We start from the raw sequence: 26,260 nt of genomic DNA on the forward strand, positions 1-26,260 counted from the left end.
AATACAATTGTGTGTATTGTTAATCATTATGTAAGAAAACAATAATGGATGAAATAAAGAGGCTCTACTTATTCTCCTATAAGTACTGATTGATGTGTTTGTGTGTATATATTTTCACTAGCGAACAAATGTCGCTCTTTTGAAATGTTGATTTATTTCTCGGCAATTTACCACACAGACTTGTTCAAGAACATACGTTATGAAGTTTGCTTTTCCATTACTAAACTTTTCCGAGAATTCCAATACAGATAGACTTGGTATCACAGATGGTAAGTCAGAATCTCACTTTCATCTTTCAGTACTGGGCTATGTGAATTGATGTGACATGACAGACAGAGTGAATACGCAATGGAAGTATAAAATTCTTTACTCCATGGAGTTCACCCTGACGTAGCGGTGAGAGACGTTACGCGAAGACCAATGTGAAATGGCCGAAACTAACGATGTTAAGAAGACTGCATCACCGTTCCCCTGGTCAACGTCAAAACATACTTCTCCAGAAACTTTGACGTTCCGTCCCTTCTCAATCCGTTGTGTTGATGGATTGCTTAAATAGCGCCATTTGAATATATATATATATATATATAAGAAAAATTATACGGTGATGTTTAAAAGTACAAATAGACGTACAAATTAATTTTCAATATGAATGTAAAATGACTCGTTACACATAAAGACGATTTATCATGCATTGTGGGATGTTCCGACGAAGTTCCGGCCAATTTCGCTCCGACAAATGTAAATCGATCTTTATAGTGGAAGAATGTTGAGGTGTAGTTTTCGCTTCGTTGCTAGTTGCTTTGATAATATTTCGCGGTATGTTTGAATCTCCGTTGCTAGGCAACGACTCTTTGAGGACAGTTCCGCATTTGTGACGAATTGATTAAGGAAGAAAACGTTTGCGTCTAAAACTGTTATAAAATGTCAGCCTTCTAAAAATGTATTTCGAGACAGTTTATGGATTTCTGATTTTTTATTTTTGTGAGTATTATCCAACCTCTTACACTGTAGTATATAAAACTATAAAATAACCTAGCCGTGTTTCCATTTTCTTGTGTTACGTAAGGGATTGTGTGTTGTTACAGGCATTGAAAAAGTTACAGTGCTTTCATATCGACCAATTAATTGGAGCAAAGCCTTAGTTAAGAGTATTTACAATAAAGAACGAATGCGTTATCATCCAGCCTACAATGAAGCTATCCCAGCTTTATGTGATCTAACAGAAAATTGTGATATCTGTTGTAGTGATCCGGTAAGAAATTCCAACGTCTGTTAAATCAGCGTTGATATGATTATCAATTCTGTAGGGATTTTAATTTAAATGTTTATTTATTTTGCTTGTAGACACCAACTGGTGTATCATGGATATGTAATCACACACACACACACACACACACACATATATATATATATATATATATATATATATATATATATATATATAATAGAAAGAAACTTCCACATGGGAAAAATATATTAAAAACAAAGATTCCAAGACTTACCAAGCGGGAAAGCACCGGCAGACAGGCACAATGAACAAAACACACACACAGAGTTACTAGCTTTCGCAACCGATGGTTGCTTCTTCAGGAAAGCATGAAGGAGAGGGAAAGACGGAAGGATGTGGGTTTTAAGGGAGAGGGTAAGGAGTCATTCCAATCCCGGGAGCGGAATGACTTCCCTTAGGGGGAAAAAAGGACAGGTGTACACACACACACACACACACACACACACACACACACACACACACACACACACACACACACAGTGTTTTGTTCATTGTGCCTGTCTGCCGGCTCTTTCCCGCTTGGTAAGTCTTGGAATGTTTGTTTTTAATATATATATTAAAATTAAAAACAACAGACCATAGTCCTCTATAAGGTGCCACATTTTAGAGCTTGGTAATTTGTTGTACAATATTTGACCACTAATGCATGGACTATGGTCTGTTGTTTTTAATTTTGTTCTTTGTCTGTAGTAGCAGTCTTTATTTATTGTATTATAGGCATGCATATCAGAGCACTTTGTTGCTTTGTTTTGATGTGTCACAAAAAATATAATTAATTTGTAAAGATACAGTGAGCAGACTGTGAGGTATTTATGATGGACAAAGATTTCCTTGCATTAATCTCTATACCCTAATCCATGGATAATTCTGATTGCTCTTTTCTGTAGGGTTAAGAAACTAAATTTATATGCTGATCAGTTCACCACAGATGAATGTTGCATAGAGGTGTGAGAGTTATAATCCTAATGATATTTTGTGATCAGTTATCCCCCCAGCACGAGATTGTGTCCCATTTTGGCAAATGATTCAGTAATGACACGTAGAGCCCACATGTGCTGCTTTTATAAACTGGGAGTCTAATTTCAGCCCTACAAACTGGGTCAAGATCTTAAATCACTCCTTTCAACTGTTATACACTGATATATTTTATTACTTGTGTCTGCTTGGTCATTTATATGTGCTTTTCATTTATCACTGATAGCTTGTTAATTATGTCACTGCACTGTTATTTATCAAGAATAACAAATAAATACTGCTGTGTTGAAAACTGACAGGGCAAGACCTTGTTTGTGTGAAAATATAGCTTAATTCCTACAATAAGATGAAGGCAGCTACATGTCACTGTTTAAACAATGCCATTTATTGTATGCAAATAGCATTGTTACTCGTTTTGAACTGATTGGTTCAGTGTCAGATGGCTGTTCCCATTTTAAATGGCAAAGTTAATACTCTGGAATACAGAGATTCATTAGAGAATATTCATACACATTCTAGAAATGAGTGGATAACTGCCAGTTGTCTGGGGGATAAGCTGTTTTTGTGTCATCTACAAAATTTGGTTAAGGCACAGGGGAATTACAAATGTTGGCTGCAAGTGGGCATTGAGCTAAATCAGTGGGGGAGGTTGAAAATTTGTGCTGGACCAGGATTGGCTTCCTGCTTACTAGACAGATGCCCCGACCACTAAGCCATCTAGACACAGTGGTCATTGTAACTGCATGGGCTACCCTAGCAAGCTTCCCATCAGACCCAAATTTTCAACTTGTCCACACACTATTGGTGGAGTGCCACTTGCCGACTATTCTCCTTATTTGCGGGATTTTGCCGATTCCCGTAAGAATTCAAGCCTGTTGTGCATCAGCACTGAAGAGATCATTATCCGTCGTGTGTGTGTGTGTGTGTGTGTGTGTGTGTGTGTGTGTGTGTGTGTGTGTCTGTCTGTCTGTCTGTCTGTCTGTCTGTCTGTCTGTCTGTCTGTGTGTGTGTGTGTGTGTGTGTGTGTGTGTGTGTGTGTGTGTATTTGTTTGTTTGAAAGAACAGCCCCACCATTTTGATGTACCAGCCACTATGAGTTCAAGAGACAGAAGAATTATGGTTATTGGCTGTGAATGGGCGTTGATATAAATCAATAGGGAAAGTTGGGAATTTGTGCTGGACCGGAATTTGAATGTGGGTCTGCTGTTACTAGGCAGATGCTCTGACCCATAATTGGACGCAGTGGCGACTGCTCAGACTACCCTATCATGCCTGTGTCTGGTCGGGTTAGTGGTCAGAGCATTTGCATAGTAAGCAGGAGACCCGAGCTTGAATCCTGGTCCGGCACAAACTTTCTACAAATCAGTTTCCACCCACATTCATGGTCTGTAATTCATTTGTGTGTTAATTCATAGTGGGTAGATCATAAATGGTTTTGTCGGTGGAGAATATTGCAAAACACTGCGCTGATAACAATAGCTGGAGTCACAAACAATGGCAGTCAAGTTTAGGCTTGTTGTGTGCAACTATGTCTTGCATTCTCTGGCGGCCTATGAGTGTTCAGTAGTGTCCTGAGTACTCCACTGTGATTGTAGTAGCTAGTGTGAGGAACTGAAAATGATTGTAATGAGTTATTTAGTGAATTGTTACTCAATTTGTTGCAAGTTATCATGGCTGATGTCAGTGGCAAGCGACAAATTCTACGCAAGCACATGAGAGACATAATTTGCGAGGTACATGCTTTCATCAAGTGTAAAGCATTTGTATGTGTGCAGTGCACCCGTCACCTGGAACTGGCAACAATGCAATCCCTGTCCACATCTTGAACTACCCGAATTACCATTGTTCATGGATCACACCATAGCATCATTGGGGACAAACTGTAATTGGATAATGGGAGTGGAAAATGAGGCAAAAATATGGAAGCAATACATCGAGTGGCTTACAGACTTGGAATCAATGAATTTCACAGGATTGGTGAAACATCAGAGGGAGGGACTCTTAACTTACATCAAGTGAAAAGGTAGGGCGAGCACTATATAACCTCATCATCTTAGGATCACCATTTTCTTTGTCTACTTTATATGTCTCTCTCTTTCCTTCTGGATTGTATCTCTGTACTCTATTGTATACTTTCATCTCATTCTATCCACATGCAGTTTTCCTCAACAACTGTATTCAGTTATCTTATCAGGAAAAATATATGGTGGACATTGGGACTTGGTGATATGCACACTTACTGCTGAACTGATATTGCGAGATCATGTGTGTTGGTGTTTACAGAAATATATATAAAGCTGAGAACTGAATTGTGAATGGGTGGGTTTACGTGATAACAGTTATAGGTAAAAATAAATTAGGGTGTGTTTGGGTTGGTATCGTGATTTACGTTGGAGATCTTCCAGGGGTGCCAGATAGCTGTTCATGACATCAGAGCGGACAGGGGCTCAGCATCTTCTGAGAAGTGCGGCATGCTTGGAGCTCCATCCATGGCAAAATTATGTGATCCTGAGACTTGGTGACTGGGTAGACCAGTAGATAACACAGAACCAAATTTGACTCAGAAGTCTAATTACAGTCTGTTCTCGTTGTTGGTTGTAAAAAGTTCTTATCAACTGGAAGTTAAACCAATTTGTAATTGGAATAATAATCCCTTGTTTGTGAACCCACCAGTGCCTGTTACTTCGTGATAATAGTTATTTCACAGGAGAAGTCTGATGGATGGCAGGATCCCTCCGAAACGAGTAGGAACACTTCAAGAAGGAGAGAACTCTCACAATGGCATGCTCTATACTACTATACGGAGGTCACCTTTGAAAGTTGTTGGATAGTCAGTGCTTGAATAGGATGACCATGAACATGTCTGTCAAACTGATCCCACAAATGCTTGATGGGGTTTTAATCACGACTCATTGCTGGCCATTCCATTCTTCAATGTCCAGGTGTCACAAGACATCCGAAACCAGAACGTTATCTTAATGACGATCCACTCACTGTAGTGGAGACATTCTTAGGACTGGTTTTCAACGTCCAATTGATGTGGCTTCGTTATCTTCGTCAGCTGAAGTGGAAGTGCTGGCAGCACCTTAAGCCCTCCACTGCCTGAGCAACACCAACTGGGATGCAGATCGCTCTAAGCTGCTGCAGCTCTAGAGAGTCCTTGTTCAATTCTGCCTGTTTTATGGTTCAGTGGCACCCTCAGTGTTGCATTTACTTGACCCAGTGCACCACTGTGGCATTTGACTGGCAATAGGTGCTTTTAGGATGAGTCCAGTGACCAGCGTCCTGGTGGAGGATGGAGTCCCTCCATTGAAGGTTAGATGTGGACAACTGCTCACCAGTTATGCTGCACACATTCATAGTTTCCTCAGCATCTGAATTACCGTCTCCTTTTCCCATCCACAGCAGTTTATCTCCCACATCGGAGGCCCAGGTCAGGGCTTAAGATTGTGGTTCACATCTGATCTCTTCTGTCTGAAGTGGAGTCCTTGCCTTTACCACCTATACTCAAGGTCCATTCATGTACACCTCCATGGTGTACACTTAGGCAGCTTCTCCTGGACCTTTCAATGGTCCTAAGGGCTCAGTTAACCCTGCGGATCTCTGCTCTCACTACCCCTCGATTCTTGACATGTACTGGGACCATGAAGTTATGTATACTGACGGCTCGATGGCTGATGGTCACGTTGACTTTCACATATGTTCATGGAGGACACATTGAACAATACTCCTTGCCAGATGGCTGCAGTGTTTTCAGTGCAGAGCTGGCAGCCATTTCTCATGCCCTTGAGCGCATCTGCTCATGTCCTGGCAAATTGTGTCTTCTGTGTACTGACTCCTTGAGCAGCCTACAAGCTATTGACCAGAGCTGCCCTCGCCATCCTTTGGTACTGACCATCCAGCAGTCCATCTATGCCCTGGAACAGTCCAGTTGTTCTGTGGTGTTTGTGTGGACCCCAACCCATGTCGGAATCCTAGGAAATAAACTTGCTGACAGGCTGGCCAAACGGGCAACATGGAAACCACATCTGTGGATTGGCATCCCTGTAACTGACCTGCGATCATTACTACGCCGCAAGGTTTTTCAGCTTTGGGAGACGGAATGGCATAATCTCAGTATGCACAACAAACTGTGTGCCCTTAAGGAGACTACGAATGTGTGGAAGACCTCCATGCGAGCCTCTCGCAGGGTCTCTTTGGTTATCTGCCGGCTACACATTGGCCATATGTGGCTACCTTCTCTGTCGCGAGGACCCATCTCGGTGTCACAGTGGCTCACATACGACTGTCATCCTTATCTTACTGGACTGCACACTCTTAGCCGCTGTTCAGCAGACTTTTAATCTTCCCAGCATCGACAATCCCTCAACAGCAAATTGAGTTTTCCATTTTATTCGTGAGAGGGATTTTTATCATACCACCTAAGGGTGGGCAGTTAGCCTTCTAGAATGAGATTTCCACTCTGCAGCGGAGTGTGCGCTGATATGAAACTTCCTGGCAGATTAAAACTGTGTGCCCGACCGAGACTCGAACTCGGGACCTTTGCCTTTCGCGGGCAAGTGCTCTACCAACTGTAGCTCAGTTGGTAGAGCACTTGCCCGCGAAAGGCAAAGGTCCCGAGTTCGAGTCTCGGTCGGGCACACAGTCTTAATCTGCCAGGAAGTTTCAGTTAGCCTTCTCTCTGAGGTCACCACCCTCCCTCCATTTTAACTCTGTCGAACTTTCTTTGCAGTTGTTTGTCTTGGTGGTTGTCATTTCACTACATGTGTTCATCTTGCCTTGTCTTTTTGGGGTGGACATTTTAATGTGTAGCAGAACGGCTGGCTCATCCTCTTTTATTACTGTGATCAGCCAGCCCAGACCATATGCTCTATGGTTTTAATGCCTTCTCCTACTTTTCTTTGTGGTGTATGTTGTCCCCATTTTCTGTTCATTCCATTCATTTTCTTTCTAGGTGTGGTGTTGGGTGTTGTTGTACCTTGAGTCTTGATTGCATCAATAAAAAGGGACTGATAACCCTGTAGTTTGGTCCCTTTATGCCCCAAATCAACCAACCAACAGCCATTGGGAGATGACTTGTATTTTATCTGATCAGTTTAACGGTATTTTACAGACACTCAGCAGCAGAGTAATAGAGGGAAATAGAAACAGTTGCAGTCAACAGTTAGGTATAGGAATTTTGACAGCAGCCAATAATGATTCAACATCAGTTATGTAAGTTTTCTTTCGGCTTGAGTAGCAGTAACTATGCAATCCGTATTAAATTTTTAACTACCAAAAGTGTCCTTAAACTGCTACGACATTTCCATGTGATTGATAAACATAACATAAGCAAGTGTTCCCTAATAGTGCAGTTACTCAAGCACATCACAAATCATGGGAAAATCGTAAGCCATTCATTAACACTGCATCATAATTCATAATGACTTCACTGATTACAGCTTAATATTAATAAGACCCATTGGGGTGTTGGGTGAGTTGTGTAGCAGACGCATTGATAGCTACTGGCTGTGTCGTTGGTCTCAGATTATTGCAATGTGACATGGTGCTGTGATGGGATGGAACAGAGCTTGTCAAATGCTGATAACCATCACTGAGTGCTTGTGGATGTTGGCAGTGTATTAACACAGTCATAGTCATGGACTCTTCTGTTATAACTCACTCTCGATGGGAGTGTGGAAAGAGATGTTGCAGTTAATAATTACTTTTATGTGCAACATCTGATTTTAATTGAGGTGGTTTTCTCCAGTTAAATATTCTCGATACGTTGTTATTGAAAACTTGTTTATTGTTGTTTAATAGCCTGGCAGCCTGTTAGTTAATGCTATTGTCAATCTCAATTTCTTTGTGCATGGTTGAAAATTAATTTAGCATGGGGCTAACTCAGGTAAATTTTTGGTTAACAAATAACTGTTGTATACCATGTGTCTTTCCTAAGAGCTGTTTGGCGCATTTTCTCTAGCATTTGTCCAAACAAATACTGCTCATCATTTCTTCCAAGCGATGGCCAGTGTTGACAAAAAGTGTTGGTTTGTTTCCTGTTGCAAACAAAATTATTTGTAAAGCAAAATTTTATGTGCCCATTTGATACTGCTGTCAGAGTCTAGTGTGATATTTGTTTTATCAGTAAGTATTATCAGGGACAGTAATACACTAAGAATAACCAGCACTTCACAGTGACTGAACAGTGTTGACAGGTAGTTGTAGCTGTCAGCACAGGCCAGGACAGTGCTGTCGTGGACTGATAGCCTTTGTAGCCTGGTCCCTTCAACCCCACAAACCAACCAACCAGTGCTGTCGCTGCTGGAGTACTGGTTATTCTTCATGCTTTACTGTCCCTGTTAATACATACAGATAAAATGAATGTCACACTTAACTAATTTTCAGCTGCTCTATTGAATGGGCATGTGAAATTCTGTTTTAAAAATCACTTTGTTTAAAATGGGATACAAACCACTGCTTTCCATCAACACTGGATATTGCATTAAAGAAATGATGAGCAGTATTTGTTTGTGGGAGAGATGGCCTATGTACGGTGTAGACATTATATCTCTAATTTTTATGTTCTGTAGTTGTTAACACTGCAGTACAATATCGCAGCACTGTTACTACAACTGTACAAGTTGAAAGCTTCGATTTAATATAATTCTTCTTCATTGTTCTAATAGTTTCTTATTGTAGGTAAGTGTCTGAAAATATCAGGCTCCTGAAGTGACACTTTTTAGACATGTCTTCTTCTTTGTTAAAATATTTCAGCTTTGTATTCATATCTTGATGTAAGGCTTGAGACTTTGTTTCTGAATCCATGGTTTTTCTTGGAGCAGTCACCACTTGTGAGGGCTCCGATGCTCTTTGTGTAAGTTTTTATGTAATTTTTATTGAAATTTTTACTTCTTCCAGACTTCCTTTGTATACCAATCTCTACTTTCTATACGAGAGGCATATTGATAATAAGAAAGGTTGGTTTATTCCGGCTCAGTAAATAACTTTTGAGTGCTTGAGTTCTTGCAAAAAAATCCCCTTTTTACATTGAGTATCTTTTTTTTCCCTTAGATATCTGCATAGATTATACTAGCTGGGAAACACAGCTTTACCCAGTATTTATTTATGCTCATGCCCGAGACAGTGTATTTATTTTTGACTTGAAAAGCTTCTTTGTATACATTGTTTGAACAAAGAGCTTTTTTGCGTCACTAATATCGAAAAGAGCCATGTGGTTCTGGCTGCATGAAAAGCAACTGACACACATGCACACAACATGCAGTGTCTGGGCTTGTCTCTTTTTTTATGGTTATAGCGTAACATAAGTTGACTGGGAATTGTACAAGGTTAAAGGGAAATAGTAAATTGTTTGGAATAAGCAGGGTTCAGGGTACAAAAACCCATTTGTCTGTGCCACTTCCTGACAAAATTTCCGTTTATATGATGTTATGTTGGAATTAAGTAACTTTAAGCCTCTGTGAATGAAGGAGTCTTAGGAGTGAGAGAATGAATGATGCTCTCGGTCACAGGTACGTTGGGCTTCACTTCTAAAAAGAGTTTGCAAAGAGCACATTAAGGCCTAATCCTCTCAGGCCACAGCAAATCGTGCCTCATGATCTTCATTGGATTCTTGAGACTGCATAGTGATCAGTCTTTTAGCCATTCTGTTGTGTTTAGAAAGACTTGACCATTTTATGGGCAGTAGGCACCCAAATCATGAAGGAAACTTAATAAATTTGTTTTCACGAGCAAAGAAAATAAATAAACCCTACTGTAAGAAGCAAAGCACTGTCATAAATATTTTAATGCACAAAGTGAAATCAGTAAATCCATATATCCTAGCCAAGTAAATTGTCTGTTAGTTTGCATTCATAAAGATAAGATTGCTGCACTTAGTTCTGTCACCGATGTAAACTATGGAAAATACGTGATTCTTGAGTTTATCTCGGCGTATTTGATAATCAAAATATCCACGGGTGTACTGCCGGTCTATAGTGTCCAACGGGCACTATAGACCGGCAGTACACCCGTGGATATTTTGATTATGGAAAATACGTCTGTTACTTAGAAAAAATAGTGCCATCTTTTGGTTCTTGAGCATACTACGAAACTAAAAGTGCTGTCTATTGGTTCCTTGGTGTGCTACGCAATGATGATTGAATGTCCGAACTTCTAAGCTGAGCAGACGAATTTAGATAAAACTTTAAATTATGATATCTTTTATTTTGTGATCTGGTTCTGGTGAAATAAAGCTTACACGTTACCTGTTAATACCCGAAGAAAATTAATCATCTAGTTTTGGAGATTAGCTTGTTCAAACATACAGACGCAGCAGTCTTAGATAAAGCTTTAAAACATGAAACATTTCTTATTTATGATCCGATTTTGATTAAATAAAGCCAATATGTTGTCCCAAGTTATGCTCAAGTTACCTGTGAAAATCCTATGAAAATGTGTCAAGTAGTTTTGGAGGTTAGCATGTTCAGACAGACATGGCAGACTCTGTGGCATACTGTATGGCATTGCAGACTCCTAGTAAATACCTGTGTTGATGTCAGTAAGCTGAATGAGGTCCTCAACTGCCACACAACACCCCTGCAGCATCTTGTACAAAAATATACCAAATACCCCCAGTATGTAACAGTATTATGAAAAGGATACTACTTCTCACCACATAGTGGAGATGCAGAGTTGTAGACAGGCAAAACAAAAAGACTGTCAGAAAGTGAGCTTTCAGCCAACAAGGCCTTCATCGGAAATAACCCCCCCCCCCCCCCCCACACACACACACACACATGACCACAGTCTTTGGCTGTCGAGGCCACGCTGTGTGGATGCTCTCTACGAGCAGATTTTTCGAAACTTAGACTCGAAAGGTAATAAATGGAATTGAAAATTTTGTTGTCATTCTGACTCTCAGTCTAAACTATTAGACTTAAAAATATGAAAGTATGATAGGACTTTCATTATGTAATGAAGGTGCACACTACAGTAGGTTTTGTAACACTCAACCTACAACGAGGCTAAATTTGCATTTCAGTAGTGCAGCTCAATGCCTGGCACGAATCACTGGTTCTAGAAACATGAAATTTAGAGAGAATATTCATTATGTATCATAGGTACTGTCCAAGAGAACATTTTTCCATAATTCAACACGCAAGAGTATAAATTGGGTATGAAGTGTGGCACACACTACAAACTAATTGACAATGTAGGTTGCATTGTGGACCAGGTAGTGATGGAGCAAGAAAAATTTGTTCGTGGAGTGTGATAGGCATTGGCAGTTTATTTCATAATTTTGTTGGTAAACAGCAATTGGGGACTGTATTATGTGGACACTACACTGGGGCAGTTTTAGATGGGGAGTTTTTTTGAACTGTAGAGACAGATAGGGGTTGTCAACTGCACAAACAATTGCACTGTAACCACTACCAGTGCTTTGTGTACTCGAGTTTGCTTTATGTTGTGGATTGCTTGTTACCTTTTTTTCTCATTTTGAAATGAATGAAGAAAGTAATTCTGGTGCATAAAGGGATTTGCATGTGATGCTTCCCACAACAAAAGAAATCAACAATGCCTATGACCATTATGTCAGTTATGCTTAAGTGGAAGCACAGAACCTGGACTTAGGGTGACAGCCTTTTGTGATGGAGACAGGGCTTATTCCCCTGCACTGTTCCTCTCCCCTTGGGCGGTCTAAATTCTCATTAGTTTGTGATTGTGGCGGACTGACACAATATACTGTCTGCATTTTTCTAGTCTTGCACTTAAGAGTTTAAAGTAAACAACTTTTAGTATTTGTGTAAAGGGGGAGTACACCCAGGTGGACTTTTGTGCTTGCTGTGAATTGAATAACTGACTGCTACTATTAATTCAGCCCAAACATCCATGGTAGTAGAAAACTGTTTCCTTGTTATTGTTGTTAATGGTGGCTGAGTTGTATGCTTGCAGGTAAACACTTGTTTGATGGGGTGACTCTACAAAAATTATCTGGCAATACAATTAGGAATAACAAATTACATTTATTAAGAGTATGTTACGAAATGGTACTAAACTCTGGTACATTTTGATGTGTGGCACTTGATGTCCTAAACCTAATATGATGAAATCTAAATAACTTTGCTGTTTCTTGTCTACGATATTGTTCTTGCAACAGAATGTAATTACACTGATGGCCTGTCAATGGTTCTAGTTTAGTCTTGAGAGTACTGTACTGAGCTGACTGCAGGGACTGTCTGTACTAATTGCTGTCCTGGAACTGTCTTAGTGTGTGTGGCACTTTGTGCCAAGCCTGTTGACGGTAGAACATCCACATCTGCCAGCACAAACTCTGAGTGATGTAGTCTGCGGTTGACAGCATTCTTTATTGGCTGTCCACACAACTGGTGGATGTGCATGTCATGCTAAAGGAAGGGGCACAAAATCAGAAAGATGTCTGTATTAGTGAGTGCCATCTGGAGGCCGTTGCATTTAACTGAGGCACACAAGGTGAGTGGTTGCACCGGTGTGGTGTTAGACCCTCGCAGCATTTGTTGTGCACCTCTTGCTTAGTACACAATAGTTCTCTCTACACCCAATGTTTAATGTGTGAAAGCAGTACAAATGGCTGTAGAAGTGATAAATATTAATGGGCAAAGTGCCATGACATATTGTTTTCCATTATTGGCAATGAAGCCTGCCTGTTTCATTTCCTCCCTTTTTTTGTGTTTCACATGAGGATATGGTCAGAATAATGCATGTGAAATCTTCAATTTAGTTGAAAATCACTGGAATGAATTTTCAGTCACTTTACACTATAGTGGCAGTGCTAATGGCAATACACAGAATGAGCATAATGATGATATTATTCAGCCTTTGACATATGTGTTGACTGCGTGAACTGATTGCAGTAAGTGGAATGTTGTGTATGTTTTTTGTAGATTATTTTAACAGTAATCTATTTGCTGAAGCAGATACAAAGGTGTTTACAAAATATGTGTCAAATGGTCATTTTGATGCTTTCCTGTCTGACGAGGAGAAATTTTCTGAACCAGCAAATAATTCTCCTCTAAAAGTAAATTGTGCTCTAGGTAATAAATCAAAGTAAGTACATAAAACTGGTATTTTTAAAAATTTAGTTTGATCATCTTCTACTGAATCTTCTTCAGTTTTGCCGGAAGTTTTCAACAGTCAATAACAGAAGCTGGGGGTTGGATAGATAGAACACTTAATAAATAGTGTGTTCAGTAACTGGCTATGTAAGGGATACCATTATTTGTTGTACATTCAAACTGCTGCCAGTTAACTAACACTTTCACACTTGTTTCCCTCTGATATGGGACACAGTAGGCCTCTCAACAGTGAAGTGTATCTCAGTGGGCCAGTTTCAGTGGGAGACAGCACCTCAGATTTGTTAGTTATGGAGATGAGTATTAATACCATGAGTTCTCCCTGATCTGTGCATCACCTGTACAGGGCTCCTAGATCTGCTGTTGGTACACCACTTACTGTCAAGTGAATGAGTGCTGATAGATACGGTATATTCTGTAGAGGAGACTATATTTGTGGGAGAGGATTATTGTGATTTCATGTCATCAGTATCTTCATTGATCATCACGAAATCCATTCCATTAGACAGTAACCTAAAGTCATAAACAATGACAACTTTCTTATGTACAGGAAACTTCATTTGCTATAACATAATCATACACTACACACTTGAAGAATCCCAGAAGATAGAGTTAAATGTTAGTCTTCTATTTAGATCTCTACATTGTGAATACATTTTGTTCAGATACCCAGTGGTAATTCTCCTCTTTCAGTTATTCCATTTTCAAATATGATCTTGCACATTTATAGAAGAACCAGTCGTATATTCTGTTTACAAACTACATGCTTCATAGCATTAAAACACTGTATGTGTTGGGTATATTTGAGTATTTTCATTTCTAATATGTAACTTCCTGAACACTCAGGAGTTTTACTGTAGAGGAAGCAGAGAAAAATTTAGGAGAACATAAAATCATGAATTGAGTGGTATACAGCGAAACACATATGGTACACTGCTGCTAGAAGACGAGCAAGTTCTTTTGCTTACTCTATGTAAAAACGTATTGGTATTCCACAATGTTCGACGCCCTTTTTTTGTGTTGAGTGATTTCAGTTGCTTTGTTATGCTGTGGTCACGTACTTTGATATCTTTTATTTGTCATTGATGTGACAATGTAAAGGAAGAATCTTCCTCTCTGAAACAGTTTTGTAAAAAAGATGTTTTGTATTCTGGCCTTTTCTGTTTCATCCTGTGTTTCAGTAACATTACGGTCACATTGTCTTGACAGATGGCTTTGATTGTTTACTGATTTATCATGATACTTAAAATTAGAATTTTCTGTCAAGAGCCGGCCCCTGTGTCCGAGCGGCACTTCAATCCAGAACTGTGCTGCTGCTACGATCGCAGGTTCGAATCCTGCCTCGGGCATGGATGTGTGTGATGTCCTTAGGATGGTTAGGTTTAAGTAGTTCTAAGTCTAGGGGACTGTTGACCTCAGATGTTAAGTCCCATAGTGCTTATAGCCATTTGAACCATTTCTGTCAAGAAGATAGATACACTTTTACTTTCGAATTTGCTAAATGCTTCTTGCATGGTTCTCCTTTCCAAATGTATTGAAATGGAGCACAGTTAAACCAATGCATAAAACAGGATCCAAGGAAGAGGTTTCAAATTTCAGGCCCATATCATTAATACCTGTCTTCAGCAAAGTATTTGAAGTTGTGCTACTGACACAACTTAGTGACTATTTCTTGAAAAATAAGTTCCTAACAGAGACACAACATGGACTCCGAAAATATCATAGTACTATCACAGCAATTACGGAATTTCTTCACAAAACATATGGTGCCCTTGATCAAGGAATGCAAACAGCTGGCATATTTCTAGACCTTACTAAAGCTTTTGACTCGGTAAACCATGGGTTACTTTTAAGTAAACTTGAGTCATACAATGTAAATTCTGCATCCATGCAATTGCTGGCTACATATTTATTTAACTGCAAGCAGTGTATAAAGCTGACTTACAAAATCAATAATTCGATCATTAATTTCCAGTCCAAATATGGCCAGTCACACAAGGTGTACCCCAGGGCTCAATTTTGGGCCCTTTCCTTTTCCTAGTGTACATAAATAATATAGAGCAACCTTTCAACTCTCAATTGGTAACTTATGCAGATTATACCTCACTGTTATTTCTTGGTAAACAAAATGATGAGTTAATGTTGGTAGGAACTGAGGGACTACGTCAAATAACTACTTATTTCCAAGGTCAAGGTTTGAAAGTTAATATCAGTAAATCTCAGTTATTGCCATTTAAACTTACAAACTCACACCAAACCTGTATCAGTAACATAGGTGGAATTGAAATAGTGGACACAGAAGGCTGCAGATTTCTAGGTATTCACCTAGATGAAAATCTAAGATGGGTAAACCATATCAAATTTTTATTCAATAAAATCAGCAGTTCATTACATCTAATCAGCCAGTTATCAAAAGTAGTTCCACATCAGACATTAAAAACAATTTATTATGGAACCATTTTTGCACAGATTAATTACGGGATAGAGATATGGGGTTGTGCTGCCAACATACATATGAGCAGAATATTAACCCTACAGAAAAGAGCAATCAGAATTATCCATGGATTAGAGTATAGAGATTCATGCAGGGAAATCTTTGTTCATCATAAATACCTCACAGTCTACTCACTGTATCTTTACAAATTAATTATATTTTTTGTGACACATCAAAACAAAGCAACAAAGTGCTCCGGTATGCATGCCTATAATACAATAAATAAAGACTGCTACTACAGACAAAGAACAAAATTAAAAACAACGGACCATAGTGGTCAAATATGGTACAACAGATTACCGAGCTCTATAAGGTGCCACAAAGGGAACTCATTCAAAGTGAAACTGAAATATTTCTTGATTGATATAGTTGTGTAAAATCTGAATATTTGTAATAGGTACGATGTAACACCCAATTTGTGCCTTATTAGGTACAATGGTACATTTGTATCATGTATATATGACTGTACTAAGCTCTAAGCTTGTAAAAAAAATGCTATGACGTTTGCAAAAGACACCAGTTGCTGTCTCCATGAAAAATAAATAAATAAAAAAAAATATAAAAAAGTACATCAATAAAAATAAACAATAGTTTTGACTTTTGTTAAGTTTTTGCTTGTTCTGGAGGTTTTGGCTGTGTTTAAATTTCTGGTGAAGCTATCTTTGTTTTCGTAGCAACTTTCTAACATGGCTGTTGAACCACATCAGGTCTGTTTTACCAGTCACAAATTTACGCAGCACATATCTGTCAAAAGCATATTATACAATACTGTTGAACTTCATCCGTTGATACTCACCATTGTTAGTGCTCAAGATGAAATTTCCTAGGTGGCTGTTAAGGTAGCTAAAATCTGTTTCTTGTCATTTTTGCTAAGCAGGAAGATCTTCCTACCTTCCTTTGTATTCCTATTTACAGCTGTATTCAGTGATATTGTAATGGACTCTGTAATGGCCTTATGATCACTGATCCCATATTCTACGCTGAGTGGAAAAGTTCGAAAATGTTTGTCACCAGCGTATTTAAGATGTTATTGTCATGAATCAGTTCTCTGGTTAACTGCTCAAGGTTATTTTCAGATAAGTCATTTAGAACTATTTCACACAATTCACTGTCCCAACTAAGTGTCCTAATCACTTGAGTCTCCCAGTCCACAGTTATTAAGTTTAAATCTCCAACTAGTACTATAATACAACCAGGAAAATTACATGAGATATCTTCAAGTTTCCCCTTAAATGTTCAGCCACTACTGCTGCAGAGGCAGGAGCATCTATAAAAGTATCTGATGATAGTGTTTGATCCACCTTTAACATTTGTCTCCACCAAAATTGTATTGTATTGTTTATTTATTGGTGCTGTGAATCAAACACTTTACAGGTGAACATAATGATACAGGACAAGTCAATGCAATGTAATTTAACAGAAAAAAATGTTGTATGGTTTTCACTATATAGCAGTATAACTCTAACATATGGGAATAATATTTCACAAATACACAAATAAATTTTACATGCACACATTTCATACTTTCGGCCTTGATTATACAGACACACACACATATGTAATAGACCACATATAATACACAGATAAATCTACATGTACACATTTTTTATTTTGGCCTTAATTGTATAAACTATTTAAATTTTTCACATGTTTACATTGTAGATAAATATTCATCAACACTATAGTAGCAATTCTGTAGCAAGTAGTCACTCACTGCAGTTTTGAACTTATGCAGACGAGTTATTGCCTTAATTTTTTTAGGTAGATTGTTATACTGTTTTTTTCTGCTTGCAAGGGTCCTTTTTGTTTTAGTGTTGTATGTGAAAACTGTGTATGTAAATATTGATTATTCCTTGTGTTGTGTGAATGGATAATTTTGGTTTTTGGAGCAATTGTGCTATTTTCATCTGCGATTTTCCTTATAAACATTATTCTTTCTAGGATATCTAGGCATGGTAATGGAAGAGTATGAAGCTTTTTAAATGAAGGTTTGCATGAAGATTGAGGTGCTGAGTCTTCCATGGTTCTTACAATTCTTTTTTGAGCAGTAAAACAGCTTTTGCTGGGTGGTGAATTTCCCCAGCAAATTAAACCATATCTTAGTAGTGATTCTGCATGGGCATAGTACACATTTTTTTATGGCTTGCATTGATGTGCATCCAGCAAGAATTTTTATACTATAACAAATGGTATTTAATTTACTACATAGGTGTTCTGTGTGTTTCTACCATCTTAGGTCATCTTTGATCCAAACTCCCAAAAATTTGGTGCTATTTACAATTTCAAGTCTTTTGTCTAACAGTTCTATGGTTTCAGTTAAAGGCTGTTTATTCTGCACTGTGTGTAGATGCATAGTGTGTGTTTTATGTGTGTTTATTATTAAGTTGTTCATTGTGAACCATTCTGATACATGTGAAGTGCTCTTTTTTATTTCATTTGGGAGCTCTTCTGGGTCTTTCCTTTGATAAGTATATTTGTATCATTGGCATATTTAATGTACTTATAGCTAGGGCTGGATGGTTCCAGGTCATTTACAAACAGCAAGAACAAGATTGGTCCCAGTATGGAACCCTGCAGCACACCGTATTTAATACACTGTTTTTGTGATTATAGGAAGTTAATTTTTTCCTTCTTTGTACAAGATTTCAACTATTTGGTGTCTGTTTTGTAGATATGACATTACCCACTCATAGACTGGGCCTCTGACACCAACATTTTCTAGTTTTATTTTGCTATGGCTATAAATGTGTCTCCACCACCAGCGTTCAACTTATCTTAGCGATATACCCTGCCAGTGCTGGAAAGATGACACTAATTTTGATCCCATGATGGCATACGCCACCTGCAGGCTAGCAGATGTACTTACAACGGTTTGAACATAGTCCAATCGAAGTTTAAAGTTTAATCGCTATTAATATCTGGTTGCAGCCAGTTTTAAGTCCCTAGTACTATCTGAATATTATTACCGTTTTTAAACAAGGCTAGTCCTGGGACCTTTCCCTTAGGTGTTCTACAATTATCTAATACTAAATAAACATTTTATTTCTCCTATATACTGTGATGAATGCTACCTTTAATCGGAATGCATCTTATCAAACTTGTGGAGGGATTTCTCTATCCTAAAAAACCAACATGTGCACGCCATACATCGTCTGCTATCTTAGTAAACATTTCCTGCATGTAGTGCCTGCCTGACCTGTTCCTACAATACTCCATCCAATAGTGGAGGTTGGGAAATCCACATCTGAGATAGCCACAAAATCATCTGAGCCTCTGGTTTAAGGCTCCCTCTGAGCTTCAAGCCAGAGGACAGCGATCAATTCTGGGGACTATGCTGCAGAATACTAGCTCTGGTTCCACCCCCTGAACGAGGATAGATGCCTTCACCTAAGCAGCCAACCACCTGTAAGAACCGAAGATGACCTCTGACGCCAGGCGACAGGTGTCATTCATACCAACGTGAACCACAATTTGCAGCTGAGTGCATTCAGTCTGCTCACTTGCCACTGACAGAGCCTCCACATCTTAGACGAGGCCTCTAAAAAGAAAACACAGAGGACATCGCCTTTCTATCCCAACCTGACATTGTCTTTCTATCCCAACCTGCCCACCGTATCCCTGATGGGCTCCATCACTAGCCCACATAGGAGCTCCCAATGATATCATCTTTTTCACTGAAAGCCGTGTACCACTCTAAAGTTGTTATGGCTTTATTTTTCAGAGATGAATGATAGGCATACCAATTTTTGGTGTTAAAAGACGAGGCGGCATACCTGGCAAATAAAGTGACTGATTCATTACATTGTTGATTCACCTGGTATTTCATTTTGAATGCTGAAATTGGTGCCTTTGACATCACTATTTTTGGCTGTTAATATAGAACATGCAGTGAGCCACTGATCAGTTTTGTAATTCTCTGCAATATGTGGGAAAACTTTGTTAGTCAATTCATCTGTGGTTACTGTGATTGTACATAAGTTCGTTAGCACTGTGATTTATTGTGTGAATTCATAGATTGCTATTTTGTCATTCTTAGTATCCAGCAATTGTTTTGTAAAACATTCAGATGTGTCGTGTTGTAGTTGTAGACAGACATTGGCCTTTAAAGTGAATTTCTGCAGATTTTGCTGCAAAACTGCTGATGCATTAATTTCATCAGTGGCTGCTGAATGCAGTGTAACTGGTGCAATTTGTCGAAAATTGCTAGATGATAAAATGAGTGTCCCACCAAAGAGAAGTTTCTTAATTTCCCCTCAAATCTCTGTGTATGATGAAATGCTTCCTAACCTTTTTTGAGTGGTAGATTATGTTTGTCTCACATAATGATGTGACATGATTTAAGCACTTTACCCATTCCAGAATTTTTGTTGATATTACACGTTGATATCTCATTGATTTGCATATTCAGTGGCAATTTCAGTGTTGATTGTACTGTTGGGCTACCATCCAAAAGAGGTGCCCCAATTCCAGATGATACGATTGGCAGTGCAATGTCTTTTCATTATCATATGGTTGCTAAAATAAATGAAATGAGAAAAGTTTTGCCTGTAGCTCTGGGTGCATCTAGGAAATACAGTCCACTGCTTTGGTTTTGACACAGTTCTGTCATAAGCTATGTGTTGTACCGGAATCAGTTTTAGAAGATTTATTTGGCAACTATAAATGTCACAGCTTCATTATTAGTTGGTGCATTCTACTGTCTTTTGTGCTGGCAAGCGGATGTTTTCTCAGCTTGAATCAGCCGGTATTTGTTTAAGGACAGTTCCGGACAATTGAAATAATTTGTTGTGTTGATTGAATGGAATTTGTAATTTAGTGACAATTTCTTTTTTATTACCAATATTGAATTGACACCATTGATTGACTTGTTCATCAGAATTTTTCGTAAAACAAATTTGAAGAAATTTGTGATCTGCCTTTGGCAGTGGTGGTAGTGATAAAGAACAATTGTAAATTAGCCATTGTACTTTGAATGTTCTTACGTAATTCTCATGCATGATATTTGTTGCACAAAATATGCCATTTGGGGACATAAACTGTACTTGCATATGTTTGCCAAGAAATGTTTAGGCTAACTTGTCACATGATACTACCATTGACAATGGTTTGGGTTGAATTTGAGGGCACTGTAATGCACACGTAACTTACCCATTATTCATAACCACACTTGGATGAAAACTGTTGTCATAATTAGTATTACAATGGGATGCATCTAGATGTAAATCAATGAGAGTGTTAATCTAGATTGAGCCATGTGTACTCGAAAAGTATCGAGTCTTGCTTCCCATTGCTTGTCTGTTGCTGAAGCTCAAGATGCCTTTTTCTTTTCTGTTTGAGGTATAAACAAAGCAGTTAGAAGTTACTTCGGTGGGCATAATTGATTTAGTTATGTTCATTCAGTAATAAATTATGGTATTATTTTCTGGGGAAACAGTGCTCAGAATTTACAAACAGTATTTAAAATGCAAAGGAGAGCAATAAGAATTATAACAAAAAGCAGTAAGTGGGCCAACTGCAGAGAACTTTTCAAAATATTAGAAATTCTAGTTGTTCCTTGTGAATTTATATTCCAAACCACAGCAGACGTTAAGAAAAACATAGAAAATTATAGCACAAATAGCAGTTTTCTTATAGTACAAGAACAAGTCACTGTCTTCACCTAGACAGGAAGAATAAACATAAGACTCGAAATAGCTTCTTGTATGAAGGTGTAAAACTGTATAATACGGCCACAGAAAATAAAAGAAACAGATAACATGTACCACTTTAGGAAAAATCTTAAATTGTTTTTGCAGGAACACTGCTTTTACACTATAAGTGAATCCCTTAGCACACAGTGATTGTGAATAACTCTTGTTTCACAATATTTAACTAAATGTAATGTTTTGATAAGGTCTGTAAATAACTTATATGTCACAATGTTTAACTACAGGTAACAGCAAACTGTATAAATATATGAATGTACACAAACTGACAACATCCATACATTTTCAAATGTTCATGGATGGATGAATAAATAAATAAATAAATAAATAAAATAGAAACCGGATTATATGTATCATAAGAACCTTAAAATATGTATGCAATATGGGTGAAAAATGATTAAAAATGAATGAAAAGTGTCAAAATATGCAAGATCAAGTAATATAAAAACATGGTAGTTACTGCATGAATTTTATCTCAGAGCCGAACCTGTGCATATCAATTACGAGGAATAACACTGGCCATGTGAAAAATCGGTACATTTAGAACACTGCTATCATTTTCTGAATTACTTCTGGTAGAGGTTAGGAAGGGGACCTTTTTGGGATTATTTTCTAAAAATTTGCAGAATGGGGACAAATACTGTGTTTCAAGAATTGTTCCTTCTTTGCTATAGTTGTTGGTAACAAATGTATGTGATCGAATGAGTCGCAGCAAAACAGTCGATATGTACAGGACCATCTTCTAGATATATTACACGTAGAGGGGCACGTACAAAAACTCTGTAATATTTTATTTAAAAAACAAAAGACAGTCATGAAATTTTTTGAACAGCGTTAACTTTTAATTAATGCCATTGGCCCAAAAGATCATTTCCAATTTATTTTACATTTTTCTGCTATTGTAAACATAAACGACAAAGAACTGTTCCAAATGTGTGGAAGTAAGATTGTGTCTTTGATCACTCAAAACATTTTTATAAGTAGAAAAGGACCGTTCTATATCAACTGAGGTAACTGGGCAGAATTTGAATTTGGGTGCTATGTTGGCACTTATTGTTTCTGGTAAAAGTTAAGCCATCTCATTAATAAAACTATCAATTTGGGACAACGGTTCAAAGCCTGGGTTATTGTTTGAAATGTTTTCAAATTTATTTTAAGTTTTCTTGCGAATACCTGTGGCAATGAAGAGTTCACTAGAATAATTTTATTGATTAACTGAATATATTCATTCAGTGCCAATATTTGAGTGTCAAGCTTTTTAATGCTTGCAGGTATATGAGAAAAATGAGTGCTAATCACAGCAATGTCTGTTTTAATATTGGAATCCTTAAAAACTTCCTTGCACTGGCAAACTGCCAAAGGCTCTGCGATATGGAAGTCATTTACTACCTCTCTAATGGCCTCAAAATGTTCATTGTAAAACAACACAGCTTTGACTCATGTACCCCAGTGATTTACCACTGGTTTGGAAGGTAAAGGCACATTTGGTAATTTTTCTTTGTAGGTCTTGTGCAGGCAGAAGCCTTTAGAAACATTTTCTTCATGGATGAAATCAGTTTATTTACAGGCACAAACGTGGAACGTACTTCTTCAGCAAGGCGATGTACGCCATGAGCAGAGCACGTCACATGAATCAAATTGGAATAAAATACTCGGAGGACTCATCTTGCTTTGATCATACAGGGAGCATCGGCAGAAATAAACACAAACACCCTTTCATCTGCAGAAGATTCTGAAAATATTTTTCTAATACCCTTATTCACAAATGTGGCAATTGTAGAATGATTTAGTTTTTCAAGTTCTTTGCAGGCCTCTAAATAGGAGGAAGAAGGCTCTCCTTTTAAGGCACCAACAATTAAATTTGCAATGTAACAGTCACAAGTGTATACATCTACATCTACATGATTACTCTGCAATTCACATTTAAGTGCTTGGCAGAGGGTTCATCGAACCATAATCGTACTATCTCCCTACCATTCCACTCCCGAACAGCGCACGGGAAAAACGAACACCTAAACCTTTCTGTTCGAGCTCTGATTTTATTTTAATGATCATTCCTACCTATGTAGGTTGGGCTCAACAAAATATTTTCGCATTTGGAAGAGAAAGTTGGTGACTGAAATTTCATAAATAGATCTCACCGCGACGAAAAAGTCTTTGTTTTAATGACTTGCGTACCAACTCGCGTATCATATCTGCCACACTCTCTCCCCTATTACGTGATCAAACAAAACTAGCTGCCCTTTTTTGCACCCTTTCGACATCCTCCGTCAATCCCACCTGGTAAGGATCCCACACCACGCAGCAATATTCTAACAGAGGACGAACGAGTGTAGTGTAAGCTGTCTCTTTAGTGGACTTGTTGCATCTTCTAAGTGTCCTGCCAATGAAACACAACCTTTGGCTCGCCTTCCCCACAATATTATCTATGTGGTCTTTCCAACTGAAGTTGTTCGTAATTTTTACACCCAGGTACTTAGTTGAATTGACAGCCTTGAGAATTGTACTATTTATCTAGTAATCAAATTCCAACGGATTTCTTTTGGAACTCATGTGGATCACCGCACACTTTTCGTTATTTAGTGTCAACTGACACCTGCCACACCATACAGCAATCTTTTCTAAATTGCTTTGCAACTGATACAGGTCTTCAGGTGACCTTACTAGGCGGTAAATTACAGCATCATCTGCAAACAACCTAAGAGAACTGCTCAGATTGTCACCCAGGTCATTTATATAGATCAGGAACAGCAGAGGTCCCAGGGCGCTTCCCTGGCGAACACCTGATATCACTTCAGTTTTACTCGATGATTTTCCGTCTATTACTACGAACTGCAACCTTCCTGACAGGAAATCATGAATCCAGTCGTACAACTGAGACGATACCCCATAGGCCCGCAGCTTGCTTAGAAGTCGCTTGTGAGGAACGGTGTCAAAAGCTTTCTGGAAATCTAGAAATACGGAATCAACTTGAGATCCCCCATCGATAACGGCCATTACTTCGTGTGAATAAAGAGCTAGCTGCGTTGCACAAAAACGATGCTTTCTGAAACCATGCTGATTACGTATCAATAGATCGTTCCCTTCGAGATGATTCATAATGTTTGAATACAGTATATGCTCCAAAACCCTACTTCAAACCGACATCACTGATATAGGTCTGTAGTTCGATGGATTACTCCTACTACCCTTCTTAAACACTGATGCGACCTGCGCAATTTTCCAATCTGCAGATACAGTTCTATGGGTGAGCGAGCGGTTGTATATGATTGCTAAGTAGGGAGCTGTTGTATCAGCGTAATCTGAACGGAACCTAATCGGTATACAATCTTGCCCGTATCAAGCGATTTGAGTTGCTCCCAACCCCTAAGGTATCTACTTCGAAGAAAAACATGCTAGCAGCTGTTCGTGTTTCAAATTCTGGAATATTCCATTCGTCTTCCCTGGTGAAGGAATTTCGGAAAACTGCTTTCAATAGCTTCGCTTTAGCGGCACAGTCGTCGGTAACAGTACCATCGACACTGTGCAGCAAAGGTATTGACTGCGTCTTACCGCTTGTGTGCTTTACATACGACCAGAATTTCTTTGGATTTTCTACCAAATTTCGAGACAATGTCTCGCGCTGGGACCTATTAAAGGCATCTCACATTGAAGTCCGTGCCAAATTTCGCGGATCTGTAAATTTTAGCCAATTTTTGGGATTTCACATTCTTCTGAACTTTGCATGCTTTTTCCGGTTCCTCTGCAACAGCGTTCGGACCTGTTTAGTGTACCATGGGGGATCAGTTCCATCTCTTACCAATTTATGAGGTATGAATCTCTCAATTGCTGTTGCTACTATATCTTTGAATTTGAGCCACATCTCGTCTACATTTGCTTAGTCAGTTCTGAAGGAATGGAGATTGTCTCTTAGGAAGGCTTCTAGTGACACTTTATCTGCTTTTTTAAATAAAATTATTTTGCGTTTGTTTCTGGTGGATTTGGAAGAAATGGTATGGAGCCTAGCTACAACGACCTTGTGATCACTAATCCTTGTATCAGTCATGATGCTCTCTATTAGCTCTGGATTGTTCGTGGCTAAGAGGTCAAGTGTGTTTTCGCAACCATTTACAATTCGCGTGGGTTCGTGGACTAACTGCTCGAAATAATTTTCGGAAAAAGCATTTAGGACAATCTTGGAAGATGTTTTCTGCCTACCACCGGTTTTGAACAAGTATTTTTGCCAACATATCGAGGGAAGGTTGAAGTCCCCACCAACTATAACCGTATGAGTGAGGTATTTATTTGTTACGAGACTCAAATTTTCTCTGAACTGTTCAGCAACTATATCATCGGAGTCTGGGGGTCAGTAGAAGGAGCCAATTATTAACTTAGTTTGACTGTTAAGTATAACCTCCACCCATACCAATTCGCATGGAGTATCTACTTCGACTTCACTACAAGATAAACCACTACTGACAGACACAAACACTCCACCACCAATTTTGCCTAATCTATCTTTCCTGAACACCGTCTGAGACTACTTATTTCAGGCTTTAGCCAGCTTTCTGTACCTATAACGATTTCAGCTTCTGTGCTTTCTATTAGCACTTGAAGCTCAGGGACTTTCCCAGCACAACTACAACAATTTACAACTACAATTCCGACTGTTCCTTGATCCAAGAACGTCCTGTATTTGCTGTGAACTCTTGGAGATTGCAGCCCACCC

General features: G+C 38.6%; 1 protein-coding gene across 1 annotated transcript in view; it reads left to right on the forward strand.

Annotated features, from left to right (window-relative positions):
- Positions 1–709: 709 nt before the first annotated feature.
- Positions 710–26,260, forward strand: part of LOC126355023 (uncharacterized) — a 38,448-nt gene continuing 12,897 nt past the window's right edge. Inside the window, exons 1-2 of the mRNA XM_050005167.1 lie at positions 710–981; positions 1,086–1,252. Coding sequence (XP_049861124.1) covers positions 939–981; positions 1,086–1,252 — 210 coding nt within the window. The 5' untranslated portion in view covers positions 710–938. The remainder of the gene's footprint in view (positions 982–1,085; positions 1,253–26,260) is intronic.

The sequence above is a fragment of the Schistocerca gregaria genome, chromosome 3 (assembly GCF_023897955.1).
Source record: "Schistocerca gregaria isolate iqSchGreg1 chromosome 3, iqSchGreg1.2, whole genome shotgun sequence".
Taxonomy (NCBI): Eukaryota; Metazoa; Arthropoda; class Insecta; order Orthoptera; family Acrididae; genus Schistocerca; species Schistocerca gregaria.